Below are 25223 nucleotides of genomic sequence, written 5' to 3' on the forward strand. Positions count from 1 at the left end.
CAGCTCTACTAGCGCTATAGAAGCCACAACATAAACTCCCAAACAAATTAAACGTTGCTGATTGCATGTGGGTTGTAAAATATCGATGTTGACACGTAGCCATACCAGGTAAGGTGAACTTTTGTCACCAAATGTATATCGATGTTCTTATGTGGGCTTTCCGAACCTAAGAAATAAATTGTGACGTTAGCTATTTAGTCATATGTAGCTATGTGCCAGATGCAGTAAAATGCCAAAGACAAATTGCAACAAATATAGGCAACCCTTTCGTGTGACTAACTACAGGTTTTCAAGTCAAGGCAAGCTAACTTAGCTGGCTAGCTCGATGTGTTGATTACATAACATTTCTGACATCACTAGGATCGTATTCGTAACAGCATGTAACGTTGGTTAGCGTTCATATTGTTGATGAGATTTTCTGGGAAATATGACATTAGCGTAAGCTAACGCTTGATGGATAAACCTATCAATGCCGTGATAGGTAACAGTCCTAACTAGCCAAATAATGGACTAAAGGAGCCTAAAGTACCTTATAGTACAACGACCTTATGTCTGTTTTAAAGCGAGGCGAATTGGCCCTGGAAGCAACAAAATAAAAGCCAAATACTCCATCTAAACGTGAATCGATTCTCAATTGCGGTACGATTCTAGAAACGTAAATCCCTTGTCTTTCATATCACATCAAAATAATTTCACAAATGCAAAATACACACTTACTGTACACTGTTTTGACACAGTTGCAGCCGACAGTATTTTTCAGTGACCACGGTTACATGCACACTAATATCACGTTATTATTTGGGATACTCAGTATTCCGTTTTTGAGTTGACTCGTATAAACATCATATCCCGTTTACAATAACCCCAAAAAGCTTGTATCCCGGTTATGAGAAACCCGGATAAGATGCCTAGGATATGCTGATCTAAGATGGGATACTGTGGCATGTAAACATCTTATCCCGTTTACTGTTGTTTTTGCGGTTTGTGTAGGCTCAGTTTCGCAAATCATGGGTGTTGTGATGTTTTCTTCTGATTGTCAAACAAATCACTTAAAAAAGTAGGCTACCTGCGCAGTTTGATCCATCATAATAATTCCATAATAACTTGCCAACTATAATTCATTGACTATAATTTAACTTTCTGCTTATAATTTAGAAGGCCATTTGTTTATTAACTATAGTTTGATACAGTACATGCAGCTTCTCTTTTGTCATAACTTGTTGCCCCAGAAGACTAAATAAAGTAGTGCTCACCAGAATAATGTCTTATGTGAAATAGAATGAATGCATTCATAATCTTGAAAAGTTGTCTGTTTCGTTTAGGGACCAGGGAGAAAACTCAATAACTCCAAAACAGTAGAAACAAGAAAAGCATAATTCTGCAGGAGTTAATATTATATTACTCTACATGTGAGAAGTTATACGTTTTTCGCTTTGCTTGAAAAATTAGCATTTACCTTACGTCAGCAAATACAGGATGGCTGAATTAAATTACATCTAAACTTTTGATTGATCTTATGTATCAATGTAAATAGTCGGTTAGAAAATACATTCCACACGAGAGGGGCACTGAGAAGGAGCACCAGTAGTGGCTAAGGGAGCAAGCATGGAGAGGCCAGAGATAGCCAGACTTGTAAATTGGGCTAAGGAACAGAAGTTGGGTTTTGGAGAAACGCCAGGCCCGGCTCCAGGATGACATGCCTGAGGGGACATTTTAAATCCATGGGGGGCACAACTAGTATTGCTTTAGAGCCCCCAAAGAACAAGGTAGATTGGTCCTACTGCTGTTCAAATGTACAAAAATGTATATGAAATGTAGCCATACACATCAACAACCGTTGTTTTATTTTAATAACACAAGAAAGATATGCGCCCAACTACAACATACAAGTGTATCCTAAATGCAGCCGTAGCTGCCATAGGCCTACACATAATTTCCGCCTACCAACACGCACAGATCAGCTTGACAGGATGAGCAACACTAGGCTATCAAAGGTTCTTACAGGCTTCATAGCTTAAACTTCAATAATTAGAACTAAAGGCTACATTTCTGTCGAATTTGTGACACTACAGAATGAGCGTAACCTACAGTAAGCCAAGCCGCCACTTCTCCAGGTGCGTAATATTTTCTGTAGGAGAGTTTCAGAAAAGCGAACTAAACCAAACTAAGTGCATATTCTATATTCATAGCTGATGTGACATTTCCTACATGACAGTAGCCAATTTGAATCTGCCGCGAATAAGAGTAAATGCCCATTCAGAGCAACACACACATGCTATAGCAAGAGAGCAGGGAGGGGATGAAAAAGTAGGCTATGTATCGTTTTCATAGTATTGACATCACTTTTACAGTAGCCTATCACACAATGACTGTGTGTAATGCAAATTAATGATAAGAGTGAACGTTTGCCTACTTCTTTTAGTAGGCTACACACAGTATTGGTCCTACTACTGCGACGTACAAAAATGTAGGCCTATCTGAAATGCAGCCATATAGCCTATACACCAACTGCCATTTTGGTCCCAAGAAAGCGCGCAATGTTGAAGAGAAGCCCCACGAGGACTGGTGGCCCAAGATGCGCTCATTAAAACAGCACACGCCGTAACATCGATTCAGTACCATGGACAGAAGGCTACTGCGCGATGAAAGGGTGCACTACCAATTTCAGCACCACCGAAGTGGACAGCCAGGACAATAAGAGAACTGCACCAGGGCTCATCTCAGAGCACAACCAGTAGGCTACATTGGTCATTGTCTGTATACCCAAAAAATAACGCAAAGCTACATATCTGTCATTCGCAATTAGACCCGCAAAAGCAAGCAATGACATTAAGAGATCACAGATAAATCTAACATTAATTGAAGTACAAGGCAAAGGCCTGAAGTAACACTACATTACATTTAAAAAATCTGCCAAACAACCAGGCTTACATGAGGGAAAACCAGTTAATTCTGGCACGGCGGCCAGGGCCATAAAGGTTGTAGCTTACCATTTAGAAGAGTTGCAGCCTCCTTGATGATGTCTTGAATCTCATAAGAAGTTTCTTATTCCATTCTCATTCCTTTACTTGGTAGGTCCCTCTCAAATGCCAGCTGGACAAGCTGGGCTTTTCGTTGATGTAACATGCTGCATCTGTGTTCACTGAATATGTTATTCAGGGTGTAGAAGGAATTTTTGCACATTGCTATAGATGCCCCAAATGTTAATCCATGTTTCAGTGCAAAGGCCCTCCATATCTTTGAATAACACTGAGTGGGGTCCATTTGTTGTTGTTGGCTGTGTTTGTGATTGCACTTTTCAAGAATGTGCGAGCCACAATAAACTCTGTCATTTGCTTGGAGCTGGTGTGCTCGTGCCCTCCTGGCATGCCTCACAAAGCTTTTCGAATTCAGCATCACATCGCAGTTTTTCAACGCACCCATACGTACTGCGGACAAGTTTGACACCGGAGTGCAGATCAGTAGCTTCATACTGCAATAACTTGTTAGGAGGGTCGAGAAGCCCCAGGATTTTGTGAGAAATTGTACAGGCAGCTACACACATTGAAAAGTCGTATATCGCCTCAGACGTCATAGCGTGCACCACAACCAAATGCAGACCTTGAAACAGGTGCTACAAATGACCGCTTTCTCCCACTGAAAATGTGACTCGGGTACGTGTCAAGACAAACCTGTGCTGGCTCCTCATCACCGAGGTCATCAGGTGCTAGTGGCTGGGGTAATGGAGGTGCAGGTGCTTGTTGTGATGTTACCCTCGTGCTGCTGGTGCTAGGCTCTTCACGTTCTTTTTGGTCAGCAGGCGGCGTGGGGGATGGGCAGGTATTATATTTGCTGCTAGGGTCCTCAACTCGGTCGGGCAAGCAGGTTGCTCGGTGAGCTCGGCATCTGTCTCGACATGGTGGTCCTCAGTTTTTTTGCTCTTGGCAGTGCCCAGCCATTTTCGGATATCAATGCTGATGAAAGCTTAGTGGACAGTGCATTTGGAATGTATTCAGACCCCTTGACTTTTTCCACATTTTGTTACGTTACAGCCTTATTCTAAAATTGATTAAATTAAATGTTTTTCATCATCAATCTACACACAATACCCCATAATGACAAAGCGAAAACAGGTTTTAAGAACATTTTGCAAATGTATTAAAAATAATAAACAGATACCTTATTTACATAAGTATTCAGACCCTTTGCTACGAGACTCGAAATTTAGCTCAGGTGCATCCTGTTTCCATTGATCACCCTTGAGATGTTTCTACAACTTGATTGGAGTCCACATGTGGTAAATTCAATTGATTGGACATGATTTGGAAAGGCACACAGTGCCTGCAGCATTGAAGGTCCCCAAGAACACAGTGGCCTCCATCATTCTTAAATGGAAGAAGTTTGGAACCACCAAGACTCTTCCTAGAGCTGGCCGCCCGGCCAAACTGAGCAATTGGGGGAGAAGGGCCTTGGTCAAGGAGGTGACCAAGAACCCGATGGTCACTCTTGACAGAGCTCCAGAGTTCCTCTGTGGAGATGGGAGAACCTTCCAGAAGGACAACCATCTCTGCAGTACTCCACCAATCAGGCCTTTATGGTAGTGGCCAGACGGAAGCCACTCCTCAGTAAAAGGCACATGACAGCCCGCTTGGAGTTTGCCAAAAGGCACCTAAAGGACTCTGACTATGAGAAACAAGATTCTCTGGTCTGATGAAACCAAGATTGAACTCTTTGGCCTGAATGCCAAGCGTCAGGTCTGGAGGAAACCTGGCACCATCCCTACGTTGAAGCGTGGTGGCAGCATCATGCTGTGGGGATATTTTTCAGCGGCAGGGACTGGGAGACTAGTCAGGATCGAGGGAAAGATGAACGGAGCAAAGTACAGATATCCTTGATGAAAACCTGCTCTAGAGCGCTCAGGACCTCAGACTGGGGCGAAGGTTCACCTTCCAACAGGACAACGGCCCTAAGCACACAGCCAAGACAACGCAGGAGTGGCTTCGGGACAAATATCTGAATGTCTTTGAGAGCCCGGACCCGATCTAACATCTCTGGAGAGACCTGAAAATAGCTGTGCAGCGATGCTCCCCATCCAACCTGACAGAGCTGGAGAGGATCTGCAGAGAAGAATGGGAGAAACTCCCCAAATACAGGTGTGCCAAGCTTGTGGCGTCATACCCAAGAAGACTCGAGGCTGTAATCGCTGCCAAAGGTGCTACAACAAAGTGCTGAGTAAAGGGTCTGAATACTTATGTAAATATATTATGAAAGTTTTTTATATATTCTGTGACGTCACGAGAGGCTACACAGCTTTCAGCGGGATTGCTCAAGTAGTGCAAGGAGACAAGGTTCAAACAAAACAAGGATTTTATTATAGGTCTTGGGAAATTAACGAAAATATAACAAAATTCTGTTCTCTTGTGGCTCTTTAAGGGTTAACAGTTCAGGGATGTCTCTTCCACATCCAAAATCATAATTCTCACTCGCTCAGATAACTTTTCCACAGCCTTACTGTAGTCCACGTTGCAGCTAGTGGCCAACCCAGCAAAAAAGTCCTTCCAAATGTCTCTCACGTATTTCCACCGGTGCATATATCCAAAGGTGAGTATTTCCCAAAGGTAAGTATCTCCAAATCCTTATATTCCTCATGGAAGTGGACGTGCAGCACTCTTGTCCTCCAGAGAGCCCAGGTTGGAGACTGTGTCTCTTCACCCCCCACACACCCTCTCAGTGTGTCTCTTCCCTTCCCAAACCTTCAGCTCATCAGCTCCTCATTTGTTTCAGCTGCGTGGGAAGATTGGCCATAGAGGGGTGGAGTTCCCGACCATACCAGCAGATGGAGCCATAGCTGTCTGGGTTTGCAGCCACCTCAGGGGGATGTAACGTCCCTCCAGGACACAGCCTCTCGTGACATCACACATCCCCCTCCTCGGGACCGACGTCCTCGTCGGGGTAAAGGCAGCGAAGAAGGCATCACGCCGGGAGAGGGCGTCCGCATTGCCGTGGTGCTTGCCAGCCTGCTCTCTCTTCAACTCCTCCACCTCTAGGACCAGGGACTCAGCCTCCTGTTGTCTCTCCTTGAGTTTCTTACTGAACGCATCAGCCTTGGTTTTAGCAGAGTTTAGCTTCTGTTGAGCAGCTTTCAGTTCCTTCTCTCTCTCTGCCTCCGCATTCTTCATCTTGTTCTCCAACACCTTGTACTTCTCCTCTGCCTTCTTCTGGACCTCCTTACTACTGCGCAGGGTCTCCTCACACTCCTCGATGGTCCTGCGCAGCCTCTCCAGCTCCTCCTGTTGCTTATGGAAGGAGCTCTGTTGGAGTTTAGCCTGGAGGATATCTAACTCTTCTGTCTTCATGTCTAACTGTTGCTTTAACAAACGATACCTCTCAGCGGTCCCCTTCAGACCAGACAGTTCTTTGTCCAGATTCTGTAGCTCCGTCTCTGTGTCGGTCTGGGCACCTGCCATCCCTATCCGAGCCCGGGCGGGAGTGAGTAATTCGGAGGATTGCACCGGAGCCTTCCCAGGATGAGTCTTGCCTCTCCGTTTCCGAGGTACTCGGGTTATCCTCTCCTGAGACTCTCTCCAGAGTGGGTAAAAGGCTGGGCAGTCTCGTCCAATTAGGACAGGGACGGGGAGGGAATCAACCACCCCCTGCCGTCGTGTGTATGGTTCCCCGTGTGCTGGTCATTGTAAGTTCAGTAATGGGGTATTCTCTGGTGTCCCCATGGACACAGGAAACTGGGAGGACTTTCCCCGGGGTCAGACACGTTGGGCCCACCAAATCCTTACGCACCAGGGTGGCCCGGCTACCAGAATCCAGTAAGGCCTCCACATCATGGTGATTCACAGTTACCGGGCAGGTGGGGGGGTCGATCTGGGCCGCCATCTACGACTCCCAAGAGCGAGGCAAAACGGTGTGTGGGTGCTGAGCTGGAGGACTCCGCAGTGGGCATAGGTTCATCGGCTGGTTTCCCACACTGCCAGGAGATATGTCCCATCTCCCCACACCGGTAACACTGTCGAGTTTCCCCCTCCTGGTGTACTCTTCTTGGACCCGCCTGGTTTCTGGCTCCCCCTGGAGCCGGGATAAGTCCTGACGTGGCTGGGTTCGAGACCTTGGGGTCCTTTGGACGGGTTCTTCCCATTTGTGGTGGGGCCGCACTCCTGGGGTCTTTTCGGGAAGCATTCAGCATCTCCGCTGTGGCCTGGTACTTTTCCACAGCTTCCACGGTCAGATCAGCCGTGGTCAAGGCCTGTTGACTGATGACCCGTTTTGCCTCATAAGGCAGGGCGCGTAGGTAACGATCCACCACAACGGCCTCCACCACCGCCGCTGCTGTATTCCTCTGCGGATCCAGCCATTTCCTTGCGATTCGGACAAGTTCATGCATCTGCGCCCGAGGAGGTTGGTCTGGTTGGAAGGTCCAGCTTTGAAAGCGCTGGGCCATACCAAACTTTGTGAGTCCATATCTGCTGAGGATCTCAGACTTCAGGGCATCATAGTCAGTAACCTGGTCAGGGCCCAGGTCCCGGACAGCATTCAGCGATTCCCCGGTTAGAAAGGGGGCTAACAGACCAACCCACTGTTGCTTGGGCCAGGCTTCCCTAGTGGCCGTGGCCTCAAATGCATGCAGGTATGCCTCAATGTCATCGGTAGCTCCCATCTTAGATATAAAGTCACTTGCCTTTATTGGGCGGGTATTTTGGACAACCCTCTGTCTCTGCAACTGCAATTCCTCTGCCTTCAGAAGGTTGGCTTTCTTTTGCTCCTCCAAGAGAGCCACGTTTGCTTGCATCTGGGCGTGCTGGCCAGCAACAAGGGCTTTCAATATGTCCTCCATTTCAGTCGGCGGGGAGCCTACGGCCAACTTGGAAAACTGGGTGATCAAACCTTCGGTATCCTCCTCTGACATGCACTATTAACGCTTGAGCGTGCCCGCATTCTCCACCATCTGTGACGTCACGAGAGGCTACACAGCTTTCAGCGGGATTGCTCAAGTAGTGCAAGGAGACAAGGTTCAAACAAAACAAGGATTTTATTATAGGTCTTGGGAAATTAACGAAAATATAACAAAATTCTGTTCTCTTGTGGCTCTTTAAGGGTTAACAGTTCAGGGATGTCTCTTCCACATCCAAAATCATAATTCTCACTCGCTCAGATAACTTTTCCACAGCCTTACTGTAGTCCACGTTGCAGCTAGTGGCCAACCCAGCAAAAAGTCCTTCCAAATGTCTCTCACGTATTTCCACCGGTGCATATATCCAAAGGTGAGTATTTCCCAAAGGTAAGTATCTCCAAATCCTTATATTCCTCATGGAAGTGGACGTGCAGCACTCTTGTCCTCCAGAGAGCCCAGGTTGGAGACTGTGTCTCTTCACCCCCCACACACCCTCTCAGTGTGTCTCTTCCCTTCCCAAACCTTCAGCTCATCAGCTCCTCATTTGTTTCAGCTGCGTGGGAAGATTGGCCATAGAGGGGTGGAGTTCCCGACCATACCAGCAGATGGAGCCATAGCTGTCTGGGTTTGCAGCCACCTCAGGGGGATGTAACGTCCCTCCAGGACACAGCCTCTCGTGACATCACAATATATATATACATGTGCAAAAAAAACTAAAAACCTGTTTTTGCTTTGACATTATGGGGTATTGTGTGTAGATTGGGGGAAAAAAAACAATTGAATCAATTTTAGAATAAGGCAGTAACGTAACAAAATGTGGAAAAAGTCAAGGGGTCTGAATACTTTCAAATCAAATTTTATTTGCCACGTGCCGAATACAACAGACCTTACAGTGAAATGCTTACTTACAAGCCCTTAACCAACAATGCAGTTTTAAGAAAAATAAGTGATAAGTAAAAAATATAAATAATTAAAGAGCAGCAGTAAAATAAAATAACAGTAGGGAGGCTATGTACAGGGGGTACCGGTACAGAGTCAATGTGCGGGGGCACAGGTTAGTTGAGGTAATTGAGATAATATGTGCATGTGGGTAGAGTTAAAGTGACTATGCATAGATAATAAACAGAGAGTAGCAGCAGCGTAAAAGAGGGGGTGGGGGGGACAATGCAAATAATCTGGGTAGCCATGATTAGCTGTTCAGGAGTCTTTTGGCTTGAGGATAGAAGCTGTTAAGAAGCCTTTTGGACCGAGACATGGTGCATCAGTACTGCTTGCCATGCGGTAGTAGAGAGAACAGTCTATGACTAGGGTGGCTGGAGTCTTTGACAATTTTAGGGCCTTCCTCTGACACCGCCTGGTATAGAGGTCCTGGATGGCAGGAAGTACTGGGCCGTACGCACTACCCTCTGTGGTGCCTTGCGGTCGGTTGCCATACCAGGCAGTGATGCAACCAGTCAGGATGCTCTCGATGGTGCAGCTGTAGAACTTTTTGAGGATCTGAGGACCCATGCCAAATCTTTTCAGTCTCCTGAGGGGGAATAGGCTTTGTCGTGCCCTCTTCACGACTGTCTTGGTGTGTTTGGACCATGATAGTTTGGTGATGTGGACACCAAGGAATTTGAAGCTCTCAACCTGTTCCACTACAGCCCTGTCGATGAGAATGGGGGAGTGCTCAGTCCTCTTTTTTTTTCCTGTAGTCCAAAATCATCCCCTTTGTCTTGATCACGTTGAGGGAGAGGTTGTTATCCTGGCACCACACGGCCAGGTCTCTGACCTCCCTATAGGTTGTCTCATCCTTGTCGGTGAACAGGCCTACCACTGTTGTGTCGTCGGCAAACTTAATGATGGTGTTGGAGTCGTGCCTGGCCATGCAGTCATGGGTGAACAGGGAGTACAGGAGGGGACTGTGCACGCACCCCTGAGGGGCCCCCGTGTTGAGGATCAATGTGGCAGATGTGTTGTTACCTACCCTTACCACCTGGGAGCGGTCCGTCAGGAAGTCCAGGATCCAGTTGCAGAGGGAGGTGTTTAGTCCCAGGGTCCTGAGTTTTGAGGGCACTATGGTGTTTAACGTTGAGCTGTAGTCAATTAATAGCATTCCCACATAGGTGTTCCCCTTGTCCAGGTGGGAAAGGGCAGTGTGGAGTGCAATAGAGATTGCATAATCTGTGGATCGGTTGGGGCGGTATGCAAATTGGAGTGGATCTAGGGTGTCTGGGACAATGGTGTTGATGTGAGCCATGACCAGCCTTTCAAAGCACTTCATGGCTACAGACGTGAGTGCAAAGTGTCGGTAGTCATTTAGGCAGGTTATCTTGGTGTTCTTGGGCACAGGGACTATGGTGGTCTGCTTGAAACATGTTGGTATTACAGACTCAGTCAGGGACATGTTGAAAATGTCAGTGAAGACACTTGCAAGTTGGTCAGCGCATGCGCGGAGTACGTGTCCTGGTAATCCGTCTGGCCCTGAATGTTGACCTGCTTAAAAGTCTTACTCACATCGGCTACGGGGAGCGTGATCATATAGTAATCCGGAACAGCTGATGCTCTCATGCATGCTTCAGTGTTGCTTGCCTCGAAGCGAGCATAGAAGTGATTTAGCTCTTCTGGTAGGCTCGTGTCACTGGGCAACTCGAGACTGTGCTTCCCTTTGTAGTCTGTAATAGTTTGCAAGCCCTGCCACATCCGACGAGCGTCGGAGCTGGTGTAGTACGATTCAATCTTAGTCCTGTATTGACTCTTTGCCTGTTTGATGGTTCGTCGGAGGGCATAGCGGGATTTCTTATAAGCGTCCGGGTTTGAGTCTCGCTCCTTGAAAGCGGCAGCTCTAGCCTTTAGCTCAGTGCGGATGTTGGCTGTAAACAATGGCTTCTGGTTGGGGTATGTACGTACGGTCACTGTGGGGACGACATCATCGATGCACTTATTGATGAAGCCAGTGAATGATGTGGTGTACTCCTCAATGCCAACGGAAGAATCCCGGAACATATTCCAGTCTGTGCTAGCAAAACAGTCCTGTAGCTTAGCATCTGTGTCATCTGACCACTTCCTTATTAACTGAGTCACTGGTGGTTCCTATTTTAGTTTTTGCTTATAAGCAGGAATCAGGAGGATAGAATTATGGTCAGATTTGCCAAATGGAGGGTGAGGGAGAGCTTTGTACGCGTCTCTGTGTGTTGAGTAAAGGTGGTCTAGAATTATTTATTTATTTTTCTCTGGTTGCACATTTAACATGCTGGTAGAAATTAGGTAGAACAGATTTAAGCTTACCTGCATTAAAGTCCCCGGCCACTAGGAGCGCTGCCTCTGGATGAGCGTTTTCCGTTTTGCTTATGGCCTTATACAGCTCATTGAGTGCAGTTTTAGTGCCAGCATCGGTTTGTGGTGGTAAATAAACAGCTACGAAAAATATAGATAAACTCTCTTGGTAAATAGTGTGGTCTACAGCTTATCATGAGATACTCTACCTCACGCTAGCAAAACCTCGAGACTTCCTTAATATTAGATTTCGTGCACCAGCTGTTGTTTACAAATATACACAGACCGCCACCCCATGTCTTACCGGAGTCAGCCGTTCTATCCTGCCGATGTAGCATATATCCCGCCAGCTGTATGTTATCCATGTCGTCGTTCAGCCACGACTCGGTGAAACATAAGATATGACAGTTTTTAATGTCCCGTTGGTCGGATGTCCTTGATCGTAGATCGTCCATTTTGTTTTCCAATGATTGTACTTTGGCTAATAGGACTGATGGAAGTGCTTTCCCGAATGCACTGTATAATTATTCAGTGCGCCACTATCAAAACGTTTTTGTGAGGAAGGAAAACAGTCAATTTGACCCTGCCCTGGGATCCAATGAGCTTCCTAAACAAGGTAATGAAGGCGATATCTTATGACATTGCATGGCTAGGTGCCCAATCAGAATGCAATTTTGGATTTTAACTACTAAATATTACATTATTACATCATCCCCTTCCTCCCTACTTCTCAGATCATGAGCGCACACCGGCATATAGCCTCTGTCCCGGTCAGCACTACTGGCAGGCCCAGCGGCACTACAGTGGCAAAAGCGGCATGGTAATTCATATACCATTTGTTATGTTTATGGGGAAACAAAACTGGGGGGGATAAATTGTATCTGGGGGGTCTATACCTGGCTTTTCTACCCCGTAGGGCCTGAATATAACGGATGAAGGCACGGTAAGAGCATGGTGAACGGATAGATGTGGTTATGGACAGAGAGGAAGAAAGAGAAGAGCCGAGTGCAGAGGGAATGTGTGTGTTGAGGAAGAATGGCGCCACGTACAAACCGCACTCTGTTGCCTCTGATAGCGCAGAAAAGTTAACCTGACGAGTGTGAGGATGAATTATCTCTGTTCATGCAAAGGATGAATCTGGCCCAGTGGTAGTGATATTTTTGGAGAACGTGGATCCCTGCCTTTTGGCTGACCCATATGTAGTATCAGGCTGGGTAGAAATGAAGTTGGGTACTGTTCAATCGGTGAAGGTAGCTCGACGGGCCCTTGTGATGGTTTTCTGTGTCTTCCACCCAGAGGGAGCGGCGCTTCGCCTCACGAGCTTTGGGACAAGACCTGTGACTTGGTTTTTGCAGATGCTCTTATCCAGTTAGTGAGTGCATAATTATTTTCTTTTTTTTCTTTTTCTTTCATACTGACCCCCCATGGGAATCGAACCCACAACCCTGGCGTTGCAAACGCCATGCTCTACCAACTGAGCTACATCCCTGCCGGCCATTCCCTCCCCTACCCTGGACGACGCTGGGCCAATTGTGCGCCGCCCCATGGGTCTCCCGGTCGCGGCCAGCTACGACAGAGCCTGAACACTAAGGTGTTTTAGATTCCAAGTTTATGGTCATATTGCAGCAGTGTGTAGGAGTGAGATTCAGAGATGTGAAAAGTGTTCAAGGGGGCATGGGACAAAGGAATGTGAAATATCGGTGGAAAGAACGGTCAATTGTGGGGGTGCCCATGTTGCTGGGGATTAGAAGTGCCCGGTGCGAGAGAGACAGGTTGAGCTTGCCAGGGTAAGAGTAGAACAGAAGGTGTCGTATGCTGAGGATGATGGGTCAAGGGTGAGCAGTAGGCCTAGGCCAATACAGAGTGACATGAATGTGTGCTTCAGTAAGGTTGGCTTCTTGGCATTCATTGCCATGGTTATCAACTGTACTGCAGAAATGGAATGTAAATCACAGAAAATAGATGTGGTGGTGGCAGCTGCAGAGAAGTACATGGGTGTACAAGGTTTTACTGCAGAAGAGTTACAAGGTCTGTTGCATGAAAGAGTCCCGTCCTCCCAGGCCGGCGGCCTGGTGTAGGATCAGTTAGGGTCAAAGTAGTGGAATGGGGTGGTGTTTTTATTTTTATGAAATGGTGTTATATTGGTGGTGGTGCCATTTATTTGTTCCTTTCCCCCTTTATTTTTATTTTTGTATCACTAAATGTAACATGACTGACCACACACTACCGACCACACACTACCGCACAGTAGGTGACAGCATGCACAAACAAATGTGCGAATGCAATTATACCAAAGAAGAAGAAGAGGTCCACTCGGTCTTCCGTCTGTTTTCCGTAAACAAGCACTCTAACATGGAAATATGGCCATGTGGAAACCCTAACCCTATAAAGATGTGTATCAATTCAACCTTTTAGTTTTTATTTTATTTTTATTTCTCACTGATATGAAAGATAAGGTCCTTATGCTTCCAAAACCGTACCTCAAGCGATGTTAATGTTCAGACCGTGTGTCGGGCCTCTTAACAAAACTTCCCCATACAGAAGACGCCTTCGTCCAATGACTCTTATGTGTAATGTAATGGAACTGAAAGTGCTGATCAAGTGCTAAGTCCTAGCTAGCTAGCTAGCCAGTTATATATGGCTATTTTGTGAAACAGTACCTGCCTCAATTCAACTGGTTATGACAGTAACAGTAAAGTTATATTGTCATGCCATTTTATGTGTCAATGCATTGAAATGTGTATGAAAAATGTATGCGCTCACTGCTAAATGACTAAAATGTAAAATGTAAATTAAAGTTACCTAGCTGTCAAACCCATTAGACATTTTCACAAATAATTAGGCTTATCTGATATCTAAATAATGCCCTATGGCTGGTAGCAGTCTTGGCTGAAAACACTCATACTAGGCTACAAAGTTGGGATAACAGTCCTTCACTGAAAATAGTTCCCTCTAAAGCAGCGTTTCCCAAACTAGGGGTTGTGACCCAATGTGGGGTCGGTTGATTTGAAAATGGAGTTGCGAGAGAAGCTAGGTGTGGTTGTAATAAACAGAGTGGTTTCTGTTTTCTTCCTACAAATGTGGCTCTATCTTTTGAACGGTTTAAGCTACAAAGGATTATGACCCCATCACTGAAAGATAAGACTCTCAGGAACACTTATGTGTCTGTTTCCCTCTACAATGCCCACAAGCCTCATTAGAACAGACTGGACAAGACCAGGCACTAAATCCGACTGGGGGGAAAAGAACATCGTCAATTATTATCTTTTCTACACAGAAAATCATACAAAATTATTACCTGATGACCTTCTGAATTTCACAATAATTTTCTGATGCATTTCTGTCACTTCAAACCATACTTTCATCAGATTGAAATACTGTCAAAAGTACTGTCAGACTGATTTGTAATAGACTGTCATAGCCCCCCCCCCAAAAAAAAACAAAATGTAAACATTGGCTGCTGATTACATCACTTTTTTCATATCGTGGGGTTGTGAACTTAAATATCAAAATGGGGTCGCAGGTCAACAAAGGTTAGCAACCCTTGCTCTAAAGGCCGTAGGTAAATGACTTGGTGACTTTGCTTGTTTCCCTCGGTCAGGCCCTCTTGTGCTGAATGAGGCACGGTCTTCCCATAGTGCTGTTGATTGAGTGCGGTCAGGATGGGCCAGCAGATCTCAGGCCAGGCGGTGATGACCCATCTACCTGAGAAGCTGGTGAAACATGCAGGGCTGGTACGCGACAGCGGCTACCTCAACTACGATGAGTTCCTGGCCAGGGTGGCAGAGCTCAATGACGTGTAAGGCCGGCCATGTTGTTACTGTCAATGTAGGCCTTGTTTGCTTTGTACTTAGTCATTAGACAAATATATGATGATATAATAATAATAATATGCAGATCTACAAAGAGAATCGCAGTCTTTCCCTTTTCATTTCCAGATGGGGAGCTAATTCCCCAAAGTAACATCCAGGTCCTCCGCTGGCACTTCTTGAACATTATCCAATTATAACACTAGTTATTAACTGACATAATCCAGGTTATGAACCTTAATCAAGAGCTAGAGCAGTATCTCCCTGCTAGGATTTACCCTAGTCTATTCCCCAATCAGTAGGCCTTGCTGCTACTGGTGTAAATCTGGCTCTCACAGGCAGTGAGTGACTGAAACGGAGGATAGTTAGGTGACAGTGTTAAGTTGTCATTGTGACTGTCCTCTGATCATCTGTTGAGTAACAATGTTTCTCTATGACTGTGAACTGGACAGGACGGCTAAACTAGCAACTGGACAGCAAAAACATCTGATCTTTGAAGTCCAGACTGGCTCGGACACCTCTGCTCTGTGGAAAGTGGCTGTGAGGATAGTTTGTACCAAGGTGAGAGAGGGACAAATTAAAGTTGGTCTCTGATGGAGACATGTCATTGTGAATCAGTCTCCACTCTCACTAGTTTTTTAGGGGGCATGTGTGTTTTTGAAACAGAAATGATGTGTGTGTGTGTGTGTGTTACAGTGTCTGTCGTAAGCACATCGTGTGTGTTCATGGCATCTGTGTTTTTGAGACTGAAACGTGTGTGTTGTTGCCCTGTGCTCTGGCAGATCAACAAAGAGAATGGGATGGTGGAGGCGTCTCGCATCATGAACCTGTACCAGTTCATCCAGCTGTACCATGACATCACCAGCCAGGCAGCAGAGGTGCTGTCAGCAGAGGGCGCCAGCCTCGCGTCTGGAACACTCCCGTCAGGGGACTCCTGCCAGGCCAGCATGTGGATGGGCAGGTTAGTACTTCAGTGTGTGTGTGTGTGTGTTTCTTTCATGTGTCTGTGTGAAGTCTTGCGTTGCCATCCTTCCAAGTCTTGTTCCTGGATGTGAGGAGGTCTGGAAGCTGAGGCTGGTCTGTGACTGGCTGCCATTGTGTGTATTCCCATACAGGGTAAAGCAGTTGACTGATGAGGAGGAGTGCTGTATCTGCATGGATGGGAAATCTGACCTCATTCTGCCCTGTGCGCACAGCTTCTGTCAGAAGTGCATTGACAAGTGGTAAGAGACACAGACACTATCCACAATAGGTCATACATACATCTGTTGTCATGAGGTCCATTTTTCATGGGTCATTTGAGTAATTGAGCACATTAACATGCCCACTAATAATTTGATATTAAACTGATTATAGCAATAGTATGGCATTAGTCATGTAAACGCCTAACAATAATTATCTTAAGTAAGCATATGTCAATTAAAACGCCTATATTTCTTTGCAATCTTTCAAATAATTAGGACATGTAAACCCGTTAATCAGAGTTCCAGCTGTGTCTGTGCATGTGCTCGCAGGAGCAGCACGAGCCTTCTTATGCGTGAGTGAAGTGAGCTTGGAAAATCTAAAAGTGTGAATATTAGAAATAGTTTTCATATACAAACTTTATGTCCGAACTTGGGTACCGTGGCCCAGCGCTTGAAGCAAAGCCTCCTCCTCCACACTTGTCTGTCCAATGCATGTAAATAACTTGCCCACTCCATAGCAAGCTGCTCTATCCACACTGACTGGGGAAGTCATTTAACGTGGAACTAAATATAAACAAAAAAGAAAATGGTTTCAGAGGTTTAAAAAGGAACAGAAAGGAACGACATAAACCAATACATGTTTTGGGGTTGGAACCGATTCAGAACTTTATTTTGCTGGTCTGAACAGTGGAACGGAAACAAAAAAAAAAAAATGGTTCTGTTCAGAACAAAACGATTGGAAAATAATTTCTGTTCCAACCCCCGCTGAAACTTTGTTGCTTAGTATTTTTCAGTAATTTTTTTCATGTATGTTTATCTAATTTGATCCCTTAGCTCCTCGGATTGGGATGGGGGGAGGGGGGTTGTAACTTCATTTTGTATGTATTCATGTTTGCTGACAATTATTATTAATAAATAAAAAACATTTGATCACCAAAGAAATGTCTTAACTCCGTATCAAATAGGCTTCCCAAAAATAATGAGTTTGGAGGGCTAAAACTATTAAATATCAAGGCATTAAACCTCTCTCTTAAAGCTTCTATTATACCAAAACTGTATCTAAATCCAAACTGGTTTTCCAGTAGGCTACTAAGAGAGGCACATCCGATGTTTAAAATGGGTCTCTTTGTTCTTATACATATTAAACTATCCATTTCCGGTTGATTGACAATGGAACCCTGTTGAAAGTATCCTCCTTAAATGAAGCCATGCAGAGTTCCCTACAATTCCAATTTCATCCTCCAGAAGAGACGGCATATAAACTCAGCAAAAAAAGAAAAGTCCTCTCACTGTCAACTGCGTTTATTTTCAGCAAACTTAACATGTGTAAATATTTTTATGAACATAACAAGATTCAACAAATGAGATCTAAACTGAACAAGTTCCACAGACATGTGACTAACAGAAATTGAATAATGTATCCCTGAACAAAGGGGGGGTCAAAATCAAAAGTAACAGTCAGTATCTGGTGTGGCCACCAGCTGAATTAAGTACTGCAGTGCATCTCCTGCTCATGGACTGCACCAGATTTGCCAGTTCTTGCTGTGAGATGTTACCCTACTCTTCCACCAAGGCACCTGCAAGTTCCCAGACATTTCTGGGGGGAATGGGCCTAGCCCTCACCCTTCGATCCAACAGGTCCCAGACGTGCTCAATGGGATTGAGATCTGGGCTCTTCGCTGGCCATGGCAGAACACTGACATTCTTGTGTTGCAGGAAATCACGCACAGAACGAGCAGTATGGCTGGTGGCATTGTCATGCTGGAGGGTCGTGTCAGGATGAGCCTGCAGGAAGACACATGAGGGAGGAGGATGTCTTCCCTGTAACGCACAGCGTTGAGATCGCCTGCAATGACAACAAGCTCAGTCCGATGATGCTGTGACACACCGCCCCAGATCATGACGGACCCTCCACCTCCAAATCGATCCCGCTCCAGAGTACAGGCCTTGTTGTAACGCTCATTCCTTCGACGATAAACGCGAATCCGACCATCAACCCTGGTGAGACAAAACCGTGACTCGTCAGTGAAGAGCATTTTTTGCCTGTCCTGTCTGGTCCAGCGACGGTGGGTTTGTGCCCATAGGCGACGTTGTTGCCGGTGATGTCTGGTGAGGACCTGCCTTACAACAGGCCTACAAGCTCTCAGTCCAGCCTCTCTCAGCCTATTGCGGACAGTCTGAGCACAGATGGAGGGATTGTGCGTTCCTGGTGTAACTCGGGCAGTTGTTGTTTCCATCCTGTACCTATCCCACAGGTGTGATGTTCGGATGTACCGATCCTGTGCAGGTGTTGTTGCACGTTGTCTGCCACTGCGAGGACGATCAGCTGTCCGTCCTGTCTCCCTGTATCGCTGTCTTAGGCGTCTCACAGTACGGACATTGCAATTTATTGCCCTGGCCACATCTGCAGTCCTCATGCCTCCTTGCAGCATACCTAAGGCATGTTCACGCAGATGAGCAGGGACCCTCGACATCTTTCTTTTGGTGTTTTTCAGAGTCAGTAGAAAGGCCTCTTTAGTGTCCTAAGTTTTCATAACTGTGACCTTAATTGCCTACCGTCTGTAAGCTGTTAGTGTCTTAACGACCGTTCCACAGGTGCATGTTAATTAATTGTTTATGGTTCATTTAACAAGCATGGGAAACAGTGTTAAAACCCTTTACAATGAAGATCTGTAAAATTATTTGGATTTTTACGAATTATCTTTGAAAGACCGGGTCCTGAAAAAGGGACGTTTCTTTTTTTTGCTGAGTTTATATTACAGCAAATAAATGGCTAAACTCCAATCTACTGATAGAGGATAAACCAATTTTCTTGGAGAGAATGTATAAGGAAGGTATCATGTTCATGAATGACATTTGTAAACAACGACGGTAAAATTGTCACACAAGCAATTAATAATGTATGGAGATGTATGCACAATAAGTAAGGGATAATCAACGAGGGGCTATGCGTTCTCTGGAAAATAATGGGGAAGATTATTCCATTTAATTAAATCTGCTTTCATATTGTTGAGTAATGGAATAAAGTTATCTTTATATATTGGTCACTTATTAAGCATCTTTATTTTTTGTGGTCCACTTAAAGGATTGCTGTAAATCGTGAGTTTTTCTTTTTCTTATTGCCAATATTTCATTTTTTTCCATGTACATTTTATAACCTGAGATTTGAGTATTCTGAAAATATTTTTATCAAAGGGGGCATTATCAGGTATATCAGGAGATCATCTGCAAATAAGTTTTGTTTAAATGTATGTTTACCAATACTGATACCTGTTACATTTTGAGTCCTCTATAATTCTTACTGCAAGCGGTTCAATTGCCAGTGCAAACAGGAGGGGAGAGAGAGGACATCCCTGTCTTTTGCCCCTTTCTAAAGCAATTTCTTCAGATAATGTATTATTTGAGTATATTTTTGCTTTAGGATATTTATACAATAATTTTATGAAATGTATTATTTCAGCTGGAAATTTGAAAGCTTCCAAAGTTTTGAGTAGGAACGGCCATCCAAGACAATCAGCCATTATTATAGCCATTGAATTCTACCGTGCAAATATACCGTGTGTTATAGGGAAATAATGCACGCTCTAGAATGCCCTTCAAGCCAATCAGAAACGAGTATTCAACAATGCCATGGTATAAAAAAAGTATAAACTGGGTGGTTCGAGCCCTGAATGCTGATTGGCTGACAGCCGTCAGGAACGAATTGCAAAAATCTCTGAAGCTGGAGACACTTATCTCCCTCACTATCTTTAAGCATCAGTTGTCAGAGCAGCTTACCGATCACTGCACCTGTACACAGCCCATCTGTAATTAGCCCACACAACTACCTCATCCCCATATTGTTATTTACATTGTTATTTATTTTGCTCTACTTTCACATCATCTTCTGCACATCTATCACTCTAGTGTTAATGCTAAATTGTAATTATTTTGCACTATGGCCTATTTATTACCTTACCGCCATAACTTAATACATTTGCACACACTGTATATAGATTTTCTATTGTGTTATTGACTGTACGTTTTGTTTATTCCATATGTAACTCTGTGTTGTTGTTGTTTTTATCGCACTGCTTTGCTTTATCTTGGCCAGGTCGCAGTTGTAAATGAGAACTTGTTCTCAACTGGCTTACCTGGTTAAATAAAGGTAAAATAAATAAATAAAAATATCAGACTTCATACCACGGGTATGACATAACATATATTTTTACTGCTCTAATTACGTTGGTAACCAGTTTATAATAGCAATAAGGCACCTCGGGGGTTTAGGGTATATGGCCAGTATACCACGGCTAAGGGCTGTATCCAGGCACTCCACGTTGCGTCTTGCGTAAGAACAGCCTTTAGCCGTGATATATTGGCCATATACCACACCCCCTCGGGCCATATTGCTTAAATAACCAACTCATCGCAGCTCTTCCACAAATGGAAGAGGCAATTACTTAGAAGCTAAAGGAATTAATTAGTTTGTCTGCCACCAATTAAAAAGTACCGTATAAATGGCATAAAATGACCAATATAAATCGTAAAATGTATCAGTTTCACTTACGGTCAAGAGGGTTGACAACTATGCTTCATAAAATTCAAGATAGTTGGGAACAGATTTTCGAAGTACCAATACCATGACATCGGGTTTATGAACTGATATACAAAACTTAAATTTAAGCTATTATATCAAATTCTCGCTACAAAAGAATGCTCAGTGTACAGTCGTGGTCAAAAGTTTTGAGTGACACAAATACTAATTTTCACAAAGTCTGCTGTCTCAGTTTTGATGATGGTAATTTGCATATACTCTAGAATGTCATGAAGAGTGATCAGATGAATTGCAATTAATTGCAAAGTCCCTCTTTGCCATGAAAATGAACTTAATCCCCAAAAAACAATTTCACTGCATTTCAGCCCTGCCACAAAAGGACCAGCTGCCATCATGTCAGTGATTCTCTCGTTGACACAGGTGAGAGTGTTGACGAGGACAAGGCTGGAGATCACTCTGTCATGCTGATTGAGTTAGAATAACAGACTGGAAGCTTTAAAAGGAGGGTGGTGCTTGAAATCATTGTTCTTCCTCTGTTAACCCTGGTTACCTGCAAGGAAACATGTGCCGTCATCATTGCTTTGCACAAAAAGGGCTTCACAGGCAAGGATATTGCTGCTAGTAAGATTGCACCTAAATCAACCATTTATCGGATCATCAAGAACTTCAAGGAGAGAGGTTCAATTGTTGTGAAGAAGGCGTCAGGGCGCCTAAGAAAGTCCAGCAAGCGCCAGGACCGTCTCCTAAAGTTGATTCAGCTGCGGGATCGGGGCACTACCAGTACAGAGCTTGCTCTGGAATGGCAGCAGGCAGGTGTGAGTGCATCTGCACGCACAGTGAGGCGAAGACTTTTGGAGGATGGCCTGGTGTCAAGAAGGGCAGCAAAGAAGCCACTTCGCTCCAGGAAAAACATCAGGGACAGACTGATATTCTGCAAAAGGTACAGGGATTGGACTGCTGAGGACTGGGGTACTCATTTTCTCTGATGAATCCCCTTTCCGATTGTTTGGGGCATCCGGAAAACACCTTGTCCGGAGAAGACAAGGTGAGCGCTACCATCAGTCCTGTGTCATGCCAACAGTAAAGCATCCTGAGACCATTCATGTGTGGGGTTGCTTCTCAGCCAAGGGAGTGGGCTCACTCACAATTTTGCCTAAGAACACAGCCATGAATAAAGAATGGTACCAACACATTCTCAGAGAGCAACTTCTCTCAACCATCCAAGAACAGTTTGGTGACGAACAATGCCTTTTCCAGCATGATGGAGCACCTTGCCATAAGGCAAAAGTGATAACTAAGTGGCTTGGGGAACAAAACATCAACATTTTGGGTCCATGGCCAGGAAACTCCCCAGACCTTAATCCCATTGAGAACTTGTGGTCGATCCTCGAGGCGGGTGGACAAACAAAAACCCACAAATTATGCAAGAATGGGCTGCCATCAGTCAGGATGTGGCCCAGAAGTTAATTGACAGCATGCCAGGGCGGATTGCAGAGGTCTTGAAAAAGAAGGGTCAACACTGCAAATATTGCCTCTTTGCATAAACTTAATGTAATTGTCAATAAAAGCCTTTGACACTTATGGAATGCTTGTAATTATACTTCAGTATACCATAGTAACATCTGACAAAAATATCTCATAACACTGAAGCAGCAAACTTTGTGACGACCAATACTTGTGTCATTCTCAAAACTTTTGACCACGACTGTATATGGGTCATTGAACAGTCAGACCGGTGCAGGCTGCCACGAGGAAACAGAATCAATAGAACATCTCTTTTGGTACTGTCCATCTGTGGCTTGTTTTTGGAGTCAGGTCTAGGAATGGTTTGTTATATCAGGGTGCGGTTGGACCTGCAAACTGTATTGTTGGGGGATTTGAAGGATCACTGTCAAATGTTTATTTATGGGGCATTTTCGGTAGAAATGCTGCAGATGGGGAGGTTCAGGTCCCTAGTGAGACACCATGGTAGAATGGAGGGATATATTACAAGAGGAAATGGTAGAATGATTTATTGGGAGAGATGGGTTGATCTGTGGCTGTTTGAAGGTTGGCATTAATGAGTGTTGGAATAAATACACTTGCACAATATAAAGGTTTGAGATCCTCCAATCAGGGGTGAGGGTGGGGATGTGATTGAATGTTTTGTGTTTAGTTATGTATGTTTTGGTTTCACGCTGTGAGCGGTGTGTGTGCTGGTCTGGTGGTTATGGGTGCGCTCGCTTCCATGCCCGCCTGGGCGTCGGGTGGTGCTTGGTCCTTCCCACCCTGGGAAAATCCCATTGGGCCAAGGGCGGGGGCTTTGCCCTGCTGGCATCTCTGGGGTGGGTGGGGGAAATCGCATCCACTGACTAGAGCACCCACTGATAGGAACGGCCATTTGTATTGTCTTTGTATTATATTGTTGTTTTAATAAATAAAATAATATGGTCGCTTTGATAACATGTTTATTTTGATTGGCGATTTTTCTGCATTCATCAAAGTCCCTTCAGGTAGCCTAATTTAGGCCTGATGTCCATTTTAAACAGGATTATTAGGGAAATCGTTCTTCTTGCAAAGCATGTAGACGTTTTAATCAAACTACATTTAATCAGTGTCCATGTAAACATACCCAATGAAATGATTTGGTTTGTTTTCATAGGAGTGGGCAGAGCAGGAATTGTCCGATATGCCGCTTGCAAGTGACCGCTGCCAATGAGTCGTGGGTGATGCCTGATGCCCCTACAGAGGAGGACGTAGCTGGCTATATCCTCAACCTGGCTGACGAGGCAGGCCATCCGCACAGACCTTAAACTACTCAACACTGAGGCACTTTGATTAACCACTGACAGACAAACTGATATCAAGAATAGTTTGGGGAAGGGTCTGGAGTTTTTTGCCAGGAAAAGCACCTTGCCCTGGTTTTGGGTGTATGTAGATAAGATGGTTTGCTTTATAGGAATTTGCCTGCTGTGATGGTTTATATTTCTTTTATGTTCTTTTTCTTTTTACTTTTCCATATTATTTCAAGATGACTTTTACATGATTGCTCTTAAACTTTGTGTGTGTGTATGTACAGTACCAGTCAATAGTTTTAGAACACCTACTCATTCAAGGGTTTTTCTTAATTTTTACTATTTTCTACATTGTGGAATAATAGTGAAGACATCAAAACTATGAAATAACACATATGGAATCATGTAGTAACCAAAAAAGTATTAAACAAATCAAAATATATTTTATATTTCAGATTCTTCAAATAGCCACCCTTTGCCTTAATGACAGCTTTGCACACTCTTGGCATTCTCTCAACCATCTTATAATAATAATATGCCATTTAGCAGACGCTTTTATCCAAAGCGACTTACAGTCATGCGTGCATACATTTTTTTTTTGTGTATAGGTGGTCCCGGGGATCGAACCGACCACCTTGGCATTACAAGCGCCATGCTCTACCAGCTGAGCTACAGAGGACTACAGTCTTGAAGGAGTTTCCACATATGCTTAGCACTTGTTGGCTGCTTTTCCTTCATTCTGCTGTCCGACTGGGTTGAGGTTGGGGGATTGTGGAGGCCAGGTCATCTGATACAGCACTCCATCACTCTCCTTCTTGGTAAGATAGCCCTTACACAGCCTGTAGGTGTGTTGGGTCATTGTCCTGTTGAAAAACAAATGGTCGTTTGGGATGGCTGCAGAATGCTGTGGTAGCCATGCTGGTTAAGTGTGCCTTGAATTCTAAATCAATCACAGAAAGTGTCACCAGCAAAGCACCCCCACACCATAACACCTCCTCCTCCATACTTTACAGTGGGAACTACACATGTGGAGATCATCCGTTCAACCACACCGTATCTCACAAAGACATGGCGGTTGGAACCAAAAATCTCAAATTTGGACTCCAGACCAAAGGACAAATTTCCACCGGTCTAATGTCCATTGCTCGTGTTTCTTGGCCTAAGCAGGTCTCTTCTTCTTGTTGGTGTCCTTTTAGTGGTGATTTCTTTGCAGCAATTCGACCATGAAGGCCTGATTCACACAGTCCCCTCTGAACAGTTGATGTTGAGGTGTGTCTGTGACTTGAACTCCATGAAGCATTTATTTGGTCTGCAATTTCTGAGGCTGGTAACTCTAATGAACTTATCCTCTGCAGCAGAGGTAACTCTGGGTCTTCCATTCCTGTGGTGGTCCTCAAGAGAGCCAGTTTCATCATAGCGCTTGATGGTTTTTGTGATTGCACTTGAAGAAACTTTAAAAGTTCTTGAAATGTTCCATATTGACTGACCTTCATGTCTTAAAGTAATGATGGACTGTTGTTTCTCTTCGCTTATTTGAGCTGTTCTTGCCATAATATGGACTTGGTCTTTTACCAAATAGGGTAAAAAAAAAAACTTGTCACAACACAACTGATTGGCTCAAACGCATTAAGAAGGAAAGAAATGCCACAAATTAACTTTTAAGAAGGCACACCTGTTAATTGAAATGCATGAAGCTGGTTGAGAGAATGCCAAGAGTGTGCAAAGCTGTCATCAAGGCAAAGGCTGGCTATTTGAAGAATCTCAAATATAAAATTGGTTTAA

At 44.5% G+C, this 25223-nt stretch overlaps 1 protein-coding gene across 3 annotated transcripts; it reads left to right on the forward strand.

The window, feature by feature from the left end:
• Positions 1-23775, forward strand: LOC121576903 (RING finger protein 141). 3 transcript variants are annotated; one of them, XM_041890464.2, is made up of 8 exons: positions 1-108; positions 11626-11753; positions 11872-11957; positions 14739-14936; positions 15399-15507; positions 15729-15907; positions 16062-16169; positions 23309-23775. In XM_041890464.2, the coding sequence occupies exons 4-8, from the start codon at positions 14800-14802 to the stop codon at positions 23457-23459; spliced, it is 684 nt and encodes a 227-aa protein (XP_041746398.1). In that variant the 5' UTR covers positions 1-108; positions 11626-11753; positions 11872-11957; positions 14739-14799; the 3' UTR covers positions 23460-23775. The 3 variants fall into 3 exon arrangements, with proteins under 3 accessions (XP_041746398.1, XP_041746397.1, XP_041746396.1); XM_041890463.2 differs by lacking the exon at positions 11626-11753; XM_041890462.2 differs by lacking the exons at positions 11626-11753; positions 11872-11957.
• The last annotated feature ends 1448 nt before the right edge of the window (positions 23776-25223 follow it).

Source organism: Coregonus clupeaformis, chromosome 11, assembly GCF_020615455.1.
Source record: "Coregonus clupeaformis isolate EN_2021a chromosome 11, ASM2061545v1, whole genome shotgun sequence".
NCBI classification, from domain to species: domain Eukaryota; kingdom Metazoa; phylum Chordata; class Actinopteri; order Salmoniformes; family Salmonidae; genus Coregonus; species Coregonus clupeaformis.

What these genes read in the sequence shown, in the direction of transcription:
- LOC121576903 (XM_041890464.2), top strand. Translation starts at nt 14,800, where the DNA reads ATGGGCCAGCAGATCTCAGGCCAGGCGGTGATGACCCATCTACCTGAG. An exon ending in GTGGCAGAGCTCAATGACGT is followed by an intron (nt 14,937 to 15,398) that starts GTAAGGCCGGCC and finishes TGAACTGGACAG; the next exon opens with GACGGCTAAACTAGCAACTG. An exon ending in GCCAGCATGTGGATGGGCAG is followed by an intron (nt 15,908 to 16,061) that starts GTTAGTACTTCA and finishes ATTCCCATACAG; the next exon opens with GGTAAAGCAGTTGACTGATG.